Genomic DNA, 13,024 nt, shown 5'->3' with positions numbered 1-13,024 from the left:
AATTACATTTGGGCCCTGTTGTCTACCTTTAGAAAGCGACAGGCTTCAACATCTAGTGAAGCCCATGTGGCAGCAACCCGGGTGTTGGGATAATGGACCAAGTCTGGCATAATTGATAGGTCCCATAACGTTCCACACTGTGGGACCTTACCCGCGCAGGTTAAAACATATTAGAATAAATCATTTATGCTTAAGGTTATTACCATTGAATGTCCATATAAATGGATTGGTAAGCCTGGGAATTTCTTCTTCATTAGATTAACATGTTGCACCATATCACGGATGTAAACATTGTAGTCGTCAACATTTACTTTGTGGCCTTCACTCTCTCCATGACCAACTAGAAGAATCAAACTTGTGTAAAACAAGAGAGCATAGCTCCAATGGAATATATAACTAAATAGAATATAGGGCAATAAAAGACAATTAGTAATTATTGATAAGTATGCACGGTGTGTATGAAACAGAACACCCAAACATAATGAATGTTATTTCGCCGCCACACAAAGGTATATTATATGCTGTTAACTCACTAATTTTTGTATAATACAAAAATATTTTAAAAACACAAAACCCTTTACATATATATTCCAAAAAAATAGTATATAATACTTACAGTGATCATGTGCAAAGACAAAGAATCCCATATCTCTGAACATACAAGCCAACCTCTCATGCCTCCCACTGTGTTCAGCGTAACCATGGGTTACCATCATCAAATGTCTGGTAAAATAAAGAAAGGGAGATTTCTTTCACACTTACTAATTTCTACATTGTGACACGGTGGTTAGTGTGCCAGCCTACATTGTAATACCCATGGAATACAGCAAAGAAAACCACTATTTGCATTGAGTTATATGAATGAATGAGAGTAACTTGTTTTATCCTCGTGTGGCGAGGCATTGTCAGTTGTAAGTTGTATTACAAAGAGTAAACGTCTTTTAAAGTTATATTAACAATAACAAACTAACTGTGGGGTATTTGATGGCTCCCAATAGCGACAAAAAATATGATTTCCATCTGCATTGATAAAATGATCCACTTCGCTGAAGGGTTTTCCACTTGAAGTTTTGTGTTCTGTGCAAATAGTATTGTTAAGAAAAAACTCATGTGCTATATATATATATATTAGTATTGCTTTATATATTAGTGCTTACTGCAAGAGAAGCCTACATCACAATAGTGACATTAATTCAAATTCATGTACATATAGTAGAGTAGTTGGGCCAATCAAAGTCATGCATGCTTTTAAAATTACATATTTTAGCAAAAATATCATACAGATAATCTTAATAATGATTTGTTTTACACCATACATTTTAACCTGTTACATTCGCTTTTTCATCGTTGTGGTTAGAAGCGTCCGTCATTTTCCTGCTATAACAACACGTAATACGAATCTATGCCCACAGTTTCTTACTATGCTTACTGTAAACAAAATTAAATAACTATAGGAAGTGAACCATGTCACTGAGCTTTGAGCAGCTGAACGCTTTGAATCAGGCGGAAAAACGCAAATTGTGATTGCTTTTATTACATACCGATACCGGTAATCGCACTTCACGCAGAAAAACGTAAAATTTGTTTCGTTGTAAAAAAGTCCATAAAAAAGTGAATTTTCACCATATTTCACGGCGCTGGGCGTGTACTATGCCTATAGCAACCGTTTCCAAAGAAATGCCGACAGACGGACATGGGCCAATGGCGCCCGCAGCTTTCTCACGCTTGTGGTAAAGTGTGTTTTAAAACTTGTGCTACGTGTATGTCTGTATGGTTTCTGAACAAACTTTCGTAATATGTTCAAACACTTGCGATAACGGCGTTTAAACACTTGCGATAAACATTCTTTTAACGTGTGTAATTTCACTTCTACACTGCCATAGTAGGGTAGTACTTGTATACTACAATACACTGCCCAATATTAACTAAAAATTCATTAAATTTACGTAGGGTAGTACTTGTATACTCCAATACACTGCCCAATATTAACTAAAAGTTCATTAAATTTACGTAGGGTAGTACTTGTATACTCCAATACACTGCCCAATATTAACTAAAAATTCATTAAATTTACGCGCTAATTTGTTGAAAATTGCCCTCCAAATGTTCTAAGTTTCAACACACTGCTACGTGATACTATATGGCTTCGCGCTACTATCATCTGAACTACTGGGATATGATTAACGCAGATTGCCAGATCATGTAAACAGCTGCTGGACAACCGACCCTCTGGCGATTCTTTTAATCCAGCTTCGGTACGTTGTTCTATATAAGTGCGTGAGTGTGCTTTAGTATTAATTCAAAAAACTTGTCGTATTCGTTGAAATGGCGATATCTTCACAATTTATTTTTTAAAGTGGAGCTTTTATAAGCACATTACGGTATTTGCGCCAAAAAGAATAAATAAATTAAATTAATTCACCAGTTGTTTGGTTTTAATTAATCTGCGTTGGATTGGAAACTGTTAATTACATTTACCAATTCACCCGTGATTTGCAAATTTGTGTGCGGCTGCCGTTTTGCGCAATTTCTTGTATATAAATATATATAGTAGGTCAGGGTAAGATGGGACACCTTATCATTCCATTTTCTCGTCCCATTTGGTAGTAAACAAAAAACATACAAAGAACTTAAAACCGTATCTTCACGACAATCATAGACCGTTGTTAAATGTTTAAAACACGATCAGGATATTTGGATATCATGTGATAAAGGTGTCTCATCTTCTCCCACCCTACTATATTTAGAGCGTACAGTATCTGTAACAAGAAAATTAAAAAAAAAACGTATGTTTTCCATTTATATATTTTTACATCATGATTCACTAATAGGAACTCTTAAAAATGAAAAAGTGAAAAATATGATAAAATCAATATTTTTTAATAAAATCTAAATACGTAGAAGTTGTGTTAATTAGTTTGCTGTTCAGCTTAAATTTTGCACATGTTCACTCATAACTGCATAAAAATCTACGCTATTGCACCAAAATTAGGTGGTTAGGATAACAATTAGGCAAGGGTGATAAATCGCGTAAAACTAAAGAACAAAGAAAAAGCGCTCTAATCAATTTTCTTTATGTTGTTGGTTGTTGCGTCATGGTGGTTTTTATGTAAAACTGTACAACAAAAACTATGGCAGTTTCGACAGGATGATATGACCAGCCAAGAAAATGCGTGATAAAGTTTGCCATGTATTGCAATTAGGAAATGCTGGTGTGCGAACGCCCACATGCGATAACTGGAACCCCTAAAAGGGTCAGAAACTGCTGGGCACAGCATGTTGTTCAGATTCACTTTTGTTGTCTGCAAATTAAGAAAAGGGTTCACAAATATGGATTTCGATTATGTATACAAGTTGACTAATGTTTTCATATATATATTTCTTCTTTGGTGGGTAAAAAAGGAAATGTAAAAACTGGATAAAAAATTTTTTTAAATGCATAACTGGAAAAAATTGTTGCTTACAAAATCTGAAAGAGTATATAAAAGGTTTACTGTTATTAATGTACATTTTACATCACCAGGAATTGTACAAGCTTTTGAAGTAGAAAACATGTCTAAACATAACATTTCATAACCAACCAAGCACTTACCAATGCTAGACCTTGAAGAAAAGTAAAATGGTATAGAAACCCGACCCCAACGCTTAACACAGGCCACCACAAGTCTGTCAGTGGTTCACATGAATATGAACCTCCCAGTGATATCAAATATATGGGAACCAGATAAAGCAAACAATGGTGTAGCCAGTAAGATTCAATCTCACACGACAGGTGTCTTGTGTTCACAACAGGGAGTAAGATGGCTAACAACGGACCACTTAGTAAGTGAAGTTGGACTCTGTAAATGTAAAACAACAATGTTTTATTGCCTTTGAATAAATAAATGTAATCCAATTATCCCGTCAAAGCAACTGCAGTTAATATAACACAGGTGTTCTGATAAAGTTAAATTCACCTCTTACCTGCTTACGAGTCACCACATACAAAATTTTGTGGGTGATAATAACTAATAGATTAAACACATCAATAAAACACCCAAAATTTTTACACTGTGTAAACCCTTGGGACAAAAAGATATTAAATGTTTAATATAAAATACTGTGACACTGTATATTTAGGACACTAGCTTTTATCATCACATGCTGCCATATAAATAATTAATAGGTTATTTCAGTCTTGTATCCTTTTTACTGATACATAAGACGTCAGCACTGTATCATTAAGGAAATAGTGGCAATTTACACAGAACTGCGGCAACAAACTAAACTTTTGTGCCACAGAATTAACAGTCTAAAGACTACAATACAATAATAATAACACAAACACAAGCTTATAGAATATAAAAGGCATACTAAAAATATTATGGATTAAACACTGTATAAATGCAGCAAAACAAACATTACATAACTGTACATTTAATGAAAAAAACATACAATAAGCTAGTACCAAAGTATCAGTTATTATATCCAGTAATGTACATTTATTTAATAATTTACTACAATGAACCCTGGTTTCAAGTATATGGTTTAAACTTGAAGCTGAAAATACAATTTATAATGTGTTTGATTGTTTTGATAAAGTTAATGATGTTTTCCTAGAATTCTGAGGCTTTTTAATATAAACCATATGTTGAGTACACACCTTTACTAGGGGTTAATAATATGGGGGGATATTTCATTATGTGGTAAATATTGAATTTAGTCTCAGGATATTTACACAGACCATATAAGGACATTGTTTGTTCAGTTATTTATGGCAGAAAACGTCAGGTCATACTTTGAAATATGGACAGAAAAAAAATTAAACACAAAATTTGAATTAATATGCATGTGTTCCATCAGTGTTTAAATGTTTAAAATACAATATTATAGTTTATAAATATATATGTATGTTATATATAAAATAAAGAAAATGTACAAAATTTATTATTTTTTAACATTAGTATCATTCGTGTATTATAAAAAATTTGCTAGCATTTCTAGTGCATACATTAAAATGTTTTGCCCTAGGCAATTAATACGAGAAGGAAGTAGGTTTATTTAAACACCGTACATGGTACATAGCAAGTTGTATAAACATTAAGAAACCACTAACGTCTGACCTGAATACAGCTTGAACAAATGGAGATTTCCTGTTTTCGTCTACAGCTAGCAGAAATATCTGCATAAGTATATTCAAAATGTAAAATACTGTCCATATTACATGCAAATACTAATTCTAATTTAGATGTTAAAACATGTTATATTATCTATTATTAGTGAGTGTCCATATTTTATATATACATAGTAATAAACATCTTATTTTTCTATATCATTAATTGCAAAAAAAACATGCTGTGTAACTATAATATAATAAATATATGTGTATATTATTTATTATTTATACAATATATTGATACAAAATAATATACAACCTTAAAAGATTTATTTATATTTATATATATTATTAGCTTTGTTTAATAAAAAATGGTTAATTCAGCAACCATTTTGTTTCGTTTAAAATGCCAACAGATTTTGTTAAAATGTAAAATGCACATCAAAATAATTTTAAAAACTCAAAAAACCAAATTGGTGCTTAAAAACCGTTTTACAACGAATGGGTTAACACAAGAACACTGTGAAACCTTAACCTAAACGCCAACGTCGGTTGTATTCATTGGTCTAAAAATAACAAAACCCGAGAAGTAAAACAAATTGAAAAAACGGTTCATTTGAAAACAACAGCACGATATATTGTTGAAGGTACAATGTAAATGAAACAAATACTTGTTATAACAACTCAATTGCTATTTGAATCAACATGTTATATATAGATATAAATACTTATAGATTATTTACAAGAACAATAAATATTTTTTATCAATTTAAAATTAAAGATTGTTAAAAATAAAACATATATATAAGTCATACCAATAGAACTGTTATATTCACATGCTTAAAAGCAATGTTCCTAACTTAAAAATTTGATCTTATGTGTATAAATATATAATGTATTTATACATAATATAACTTTTCAAATTGAACTGTGATTTGTGTTGTTGTTTTCTTATACAAGAAAAAAAAATTACCAAATTTTAAGACAACATTTTTTAAAAATAAAAATATTTTTCAACCTACCATGGAAGCAGTTAATACATGGCATGGGTTTAAGAGGTAGATTATCTGGTTTGTTGCGAACTTGTAACCGATTTCAATTCCAAACGCAAGACACAGTGCCACGAGGAGAAAACTTTTTAAAGCTGCCCTGTTAAAAATTAAGCTGACTAGTTGTTTGAAAGTTAGAATTTCTATAAATACTAACTTTAACTTACTAAGCACTTTTTATTATTGAAGTGCTGGTTATACAAACACAAGACTGATAATGAATTAATTAAACATCATTTATTTAACTGCGTATGGCAGGTCAACATCAGTCGTTATAACACAAGTGTTTCGGTCTCATACAACTTCTTACCTCGTACAAGATACCACGTATGTAACTTGGGCTATGATTATTTTTTTTGTATTTTTACCCATTTTTATTATAAATGAAAATTTGGAAACACATTAGAGACCTCTGGGTTGAAGCTATGGCTATATCCTGTTTGTCTAAGAATACATATACCCACAATGGTGATAGCGCCCAACCTTGACCCATAACCTCTGGTCCAGCAGCAGGCGCTCTTTACCACTATGCGTTTGTGCCACAGAACTATTATAAATTTTTGATATTATAAATTACAATTACCTTGGCTGTAATACAACAACATGCTTTTGTGCTGTACCGTTACTCTCTGTCTTTGCAACATTTAGCGCATAGAAGTTATCCTTTACTTGCTTGTGGAGTGGCTTGTTTCGGATGTATTTTATTGCAACAATAATCTCAACAACTGATACAAATACAACTAAAATGGTTTCGTATACCCTATGCTGGAGGCTCAAGTATTGAGCACACTCCGTTCCACCGTTTCCATCCAGGGTAAAATCTACCCCACTATATAACCAGTCAAGCATCTTATGAACAATTGCTTGTACCAACTGGTTTAACTTGATCTTTTTGTAACCTGAATTTAATACATTTAAACACTTCTTATCTGTTTACTATTATAATCTTTAAAAAGACTATTGATTTATAAATATATATATATATAACATATAATATTACACTATACACTGTATTAAAAATGACGTTTTTTTCAAACAACTCAAATACATATATGTATATTCTTTTTTTGGAGCAACATAATAAACCACTAATCAGAATAATCTACCATTTATTGACTACTCTTTCTAATCAATCTTATTGAATTGGTGTGGCTAGCTCTAGCTGTAAGCTTAGAGCCTTTTTTACTCATTAATCCTTTTTTCTAATTTTGTAAGCAACCCTAATCTACATATAACAGTAAGATGGTATTTCAGACGAACGACCAACGTGCTAGCTTCCGCTGCGCATGCTATTATATCGTCTGATCTCAAAACGCCACGATCGTGCTGTCAATCGACTGCAAACGCGACTGATTGATCGACCGTAATTAAACGTTTCCGCTTATAAGCAGTTTGTTTAATTAAGTAGCACCTGTGTCTAATTACGGTAAATGGAGCATTGAGAGTTAGAAGCTCTGATTGGTTAAACGCTGTCACCGTTGTTTCCGTTAACAAAGCCATGCTATAATCACGTAAATACACCGTGAAAGCTACATCGGACAATCTGTCTCTATGACTGTTTGTGTGTATAAGTATGCAGATAAATGCGGCGATCGTAACATTAGTAAACGAAGCGATTTAAGACTAATATTTTTTGTATGTTTCAAGACGCTCCGGTTCATATTAAACTGCTAACCTCTTGTATTGTATTTATTTCCCAAACGCTATATGCTACATTGACTTACTTCTTCCGCTGCTACCACGTTCGTCTTCTTGAAAAAAATAAAACTAGCGAAGGATTTTGGGGAAGCCCCTACGTCGAACAAAACAAAGTATCTTTGGTAGGCAGTGCAAAAATCAAATTTTAATCTCTTCGGGCAGAGCGCGTATAAAATGTTTGTCCACGAAATATCATTGTAATGTATCAGGCAGAGGCAAGGTAAGCGTACATTTCTCAAAAAAACATTTTTCTGCCACTCTAAATTGTTAGCCATAACGAAAAGGTGTAAAAAAAGAACATCCGTGTTATAACGACTGTCTTTTTACAGCCACGGAAAGAAAAAAATCACTTATTCGTTTTGTTGCATTACATCCCGCGGCAATAATTGCCGTTTACTTATATCCACTGAGCTATACATATGACTATGATATCTATGCGTATATCCCTTTACACATTGCACATGTTATTAGTATATACAACCCAGAGTGTATTTCTATACAGCCTATGGTGCATCCATTATCCATATACAACTGAAACCATAATCCCTACATAGTGGGGTTGAATTGAATATATACAATAGCTAAGGTCAGATTAGTTTGAGTCTCTTTTGAAATTGAGCACATCGTAGTTTTGTATACTTGTGTATTCTTGTAAAGTTTTATTATTTGTCTTAATACACGGTTAAATGTAAACACAATTTAAATGCTTTAGTGCAAATGAAAAGAACGCCACTAAACACATATAGATATCTAAGCATTGCACTCCACCAAAATATTAGTGATATAGTGAATATTACTAAAGAAATTCTAATTTAAACTAATTCTTCAATTTATGAACTACCCCCGCTTCTGTGGCTCTCACAGTAAGAACTCCGTATGTTGATCCATGCCTGAACTTATACCCAGGAACATAACCCATGTATTTTGGTACCACACCTTCGTATTTATGGTATAGCACGTTATTATGTCGATTTAAACTACGATCTCGCTGATACGACTCAGGTCGTGTAACATCTAATTTGGTTTCTTCGTCTTTCCATGCGTACCAGAAGCTGGCGCCGTAGAGCGTCTGTGGATAACCTGTTGGATGCTTCCGGGGTTTCTCCTCCGTGATCGGTCGCAGGGAAACAGAGGACGCGCTGCTTGCTCTCGACGAGATCGGTTGTTGGACTTTTTGACTCACAGCAGCAGAAGTATGTGGACGACTTGCCGACATTTTATCCAATCCACCTGCCGACATCATGGCAAGTTTCGAAGGACTTACACGAACTGACTGACCAGATTTGATGCTCCGTGAAGATTGAGGTGGTGTTTTCTCATTTTGATCAGTACCACTCAACGTCACGGGTGCCGACCTTGCTCTCTTGTTTAAAGACGCCGTGGATTGTTCCTTTTTCTCGTGTTCAAACTTGGGAAGATTCGACGCCGCTTTAACAAAACCTGTTGCAGTGGTTGGTTTCATCGGGCTAACCAGACTTCTCATAAGTGATCTAATAACCCTCTGGTCATGTATGCTGCTTCTATATGAGGGTACATGGCCGCTATACCCTACAACAGGTGCTGGGTTTTCTGCTACTTTAACTGGGTCACTGTATTTAAGAACGTAAAGTGCGTTCTGCCTCCTCAGAGATTGAGTATAGTCATAATTCAAACTCGGCATTATGTACAATCTCCTATATCTAGATAGAAATAACATTTAATATATTTTAATGTATATCTAAGTACAAAACTGCCCGTTAGTTGTTTAATGCTTTACTTCTAAAGCTTTTTTTGTGTCGATTCAAATATTAAGAAAAAAATTAATAACGCTTTGATAAATCAGATTTTCAAAAACCTTTCCCTTAACTTTAGTAAGAAATGAATCGTACAGTAATAAATCACTTAACATATAAGTAGAACCACAGAAACACCCGCTTCTGGGTTTGTGACTCAGGTCTTAAGAAGACTAATTTATAATGACCCCCTTATACGCATCGTCTCACAAAACCTGAAACTGTCACTTAAACCTCACCAAAACTATAAATATTAAAAGTATATATTTATATATTTTAACTATAGGTTTTAACGCATGAAAAAGTTTGTATATATTTTTTTAATCAACAGACAAAAGCACTGTGGCAAGCGGCCTAGTCAAACAGAATAACGCAGAAATTCCGCACCAACAAAGTTCTTCCAATAGCACTACTCTCTGCTACAAACACTAGGACATCTTACCATGGTAACTTAGTACCAGGATCGACTACACTGTAACATGATAGCAGGTACAAAAACACGTATAAAGAAGCCATTTGATCTACTAAGGTAAACAGAGAGGGAACTTTCATTGACATGAACAAGTGTTTGAAGAATATTTTACCCAAAACAAAAATCCTTGATACTTTATTGTAGAATTCGAGTCGCGTAAATAATCTTTTATAACAAAAGCTTTGTTACGTGCGTGTTACGTCACAAAAGAGCTTGAAACGATTAGCGTGCAGTAAACAAAGGGGTATTATGACGTAAACAAATCAGCGCGATATACAAGATATGAAACAATAGCTTTAGATTGCAACAGAAACTTGGGAACTGTTAAAAAATAATATAAAGAGCAGACGAACTATTCAAAGTTATTATGACGTCACATAATTTGGTATGACGTCACACAATAGAGTAAAACGTTACACAAACGAAACAACCAAATAGTACGAACAAAACCATAGAGCAACATCGAAAAGCGACAAACCTTTTGAAACAAAACACAATTTTTTCCATTTTTGTCTTTAATTCGGTAATTTGGATTCAAAAACCAAGAAAATTTAAATTTCCCACGCTTTGTGACGACAGCACCGACGAATCAGCGCTCTGTGTGTGCGACGTTTTATGATGACGTAGGTCCTCAAGTTTTGAGAATCTTAAATTACAGGAAGGAAATAAACAAACATGAACGTTTTCACCTGTAGAGTAAAAATACAACGTTAATTGATGAAATGAAAATGTGTACCATCTTCCCCCACTCTACTTTAACTAGAACAGGTTCAAAATACACCGTGTTTTTCCAACCTATAACATTTATAGAACAAGTTCAAGCTGGATCGGTTTCAATCCATGGAACTATCTACAGTCTACACAGTATAGGAATGTGGAATACTGTGGGAGTTCAATTACTTCGTGGAACCGCTGTGGGTTAAGCCTTCCACGGAATTTAAACTCCAGTGAAAACAACTCCTACGTAGCTCGTCACGTATTTCATGACCAGGTGGTTAGAACAAGGGGTTATTACAACATCTCATACAAAAAGTATGTTATGTCTAATTTGTTACATTTTAATCAGGCCGAATAAAATTGCGAACGTAATTTTGTATCGTAATTGGTGAAAAAATGAACGATTATGTCAGCTTACAAGTTGTCACAACTTTGTGGGTGAGATTCTGTTTAAATAAGAGACTATCTTATTATTATACAAGGTTCTGATGGGCTTTTTCTCTGTAACGTTTTCGTAGCACTGGTCCTTATACTGTTTTTCCTAACTAATCATTTAAAACACGATCAGGATATTATGTACCACAGGTGTCCCGTCTCACCCTACAGTAAAACACTACATCACCATTATGTTTGCTTGTATGTGTGTTCCTATGGTCGGTCCTTGCGAATCGACGTCCACAAACCGAGCATTCATGAGGTTTTTCACCAGTATGGATCTTCTGGTGTCTTTTTAATTGATCTGGTCGCTTAAAACTTTTGGTGCACATCGAGTACGAGCAGAAATATGGTTTTTCCATCCCTGTTTTATAACAATAACATTATATAATTTTAACTATATTGTAACAAGTATTATTTTTTCAAACATATTCTAAAATAGATCACAGCGCAAAAAAATCCCAATAAAAAAAATTATTTTAAATTAAAAAAAATGTGAATAAATTTTTCGTTTTTTCGATGATTCTATTCCATAAATTTATCATTCACCGTTATTATGACCTCATCACTTAGATTCATACGTCATAACTTGGATTGTTACGTCACAAACTCACCAACATGATGTTTATTGACATGGATTTGTAATTCGTGTTCTTTGGCGAATCTTTTGTTGCATTTAGGGCGAGTACATGAAAACTTTTTTGGCTCCGAAACTTTTTTGTTCGAGCGACTTCGACTCCGCTTTTGGGAACCTGATACAAATATGACGTCATAGTCAAGCGTGCGATGTCATAATTCAACCTATGACGTCATTGAATAAAAAAACACGTTTTTCACCTTTCTGACGTCATACATTGTAATATCACATTAATAAATACCCGAAGTTTCTGTCGCGTAACCGACGTCTCTGATTGGCTGAGACGAAGTGACGTCATTCACTCGTAGATGGTGCTCTTCATCGCCTCCGTGCGGTTTATTGACTGGCAACCTGAATGAACGAAACGTAAGATATTTTATCTTCACATTAGGGCAACGATAGTTGTCATAGCACGCGGTTCTGTATCTTACACCCCGTGCCTGCTAACGAGTGATTTTGAGTGTGTGTGACGATTCAGACAACCCGTTAGTAAGCACTGGATTGGATTAACTGCCTTTAAGGGTCCTGCTCAAGAACACATACGATCACAATGGAAGCACCGACGAGCCTTGAATTGAAACTTAGGGTGCGAGGCGATAACACTGGGTTGGAGCATCTGTAATTAAATGACATACCTCGTATGTGCTTCTGCATTGAACCATGACCGCTGGTGGAAATGACGTTGATTGGTCGTCATTTGCATATTGACGTAACAATGCTTTGCTGACGTAGGAAAGTACGGAGAATTAGACGAAATATCTTGAATGAAATGAAGTTTTTGTGGAACTCGTTCGAATAATGCTGGATTGTAGACTTCGTTTGTGGGGGGTGGGGGCTCGTTCGTGAATCTGCAACGTAATAATGGCTATGGCTTACAATCTAAACAACATTCACAGTCAAGTGCTCCGGAATACGTAACAAACAAAAAGTCCGGCGTTTTTTTTTTAAATCGCCAAACAATCAGCATGTTATAAATTTATCATAATTATGCTTCACACAACGATTCATACGTCACACACACAAAATAACGAACCTGTTGTTAACACCAGCTGCATCATCCAGACGTTTCTGTTCTCTCTGTAACAAAAACAATTCAATTAACATTGGTGTAAAAAGTTAACTTTACTTATGGTAAATTATTTTCCAATA

General features: G+C 34.3%; 3 protein-coding genes across 3 annotated transcripts in view; all 3 read right to left on the bottom strand.

The window, feature by feature from the left end:
* Positions 1 to 1,857, bottom strand: part of LOC100185793 (monoglyceride lipase-like) — a 4,954-nt gene extending 3,097 nt beyond the window's left edge. Inside the window, exons 1-4 of the mRNA XM_009862942.3 lie at positions 1,325 to 1,857; positions 972 to 1,077; positions 617 to 723; positions 204 to 340 (exon numbers count right to left, since the gene is read on the bottom strand). Of these exons, the coding sequence (XP_009861244.1) occupies positions 204 to 340; positions 617 to 723; positions 972 to 1,077; positions 1,325 to 1,370 (396 nt within the window). The 5' untranslated portion in view covers positions 1,371 to 1,857. The remainder of the gene's footprint in view (positions 1 to 203; positions 341 to 616; positions 724 to 971; positions 1,078 to 1,324) is intronic.
* A 411-nt stretch (positions 1,858 to 2,268) lies between these two features.
* LOC100176212 (transmembrane protein 164) lies at positions 2,269 to 7,909 on the bottom strand. Its single transcript, XM_002129714.5, has 6 exons — positions 7,869 to 7,909; positions 6,728 to 7,043; positions 6,118 to 6,244; positions 5,103 to 5,161; positions 3,593 to 3,839; positions 2,269 to 3,302 (listed from the first exon to the last, which is right to left on the bottom strand). Exons 2-6 carry the CDS (start codon positions 6,991 to 6,993, stop codon positions 3,060 to 3,062), a joined length of 942 nt encoding a protein of 313 aa, XP_002129750.1. The 5' UTR covers positions 6,994 to 7,043; positions 7,869 to 7,909; the 3' UTR covers positions 2,269 to 3,059.
* A 561-nt stretch (positions 7,910 to 8,470) lies between these two features.
* On the bottom strand, positions 8,471 to 9,735 carry LOC104266530. The gene has a single exon (XM_009862952.3). It carries the CDS (start codon positions 9,536 to 9,538, stop codon positions 8,660 to 8,662), a length of 879 nt encoding a protein of 292 aa, XP_009861254.2. The 5' UTR covers positions 9,539 to 9,735; the 3' UTR covers positions 8,471 to 8,659.
* Positions 9,736 to 13,024: the final 3,289 nt, after the last annotated feature.

The sequence above is a fragment of the Ciona intestinalis genome, unplaced genomic scaffold (assembly GCF_000224145.3).
Source record: "Ciona intestinalis unplaced genomic scaffold, KH HT000068.2, whole genome shotgun sequence".
NCBI lineage: Eukaryota > Metazoa > Chordata > Ascidiacea > Phlebobranchia > Cionidae > Ciona > Ciona intestinalis.
Note: the sequence above shows the minus strand (reverse complement) of the source record. Positions and strands in the feature narration are given on the sequence as shown.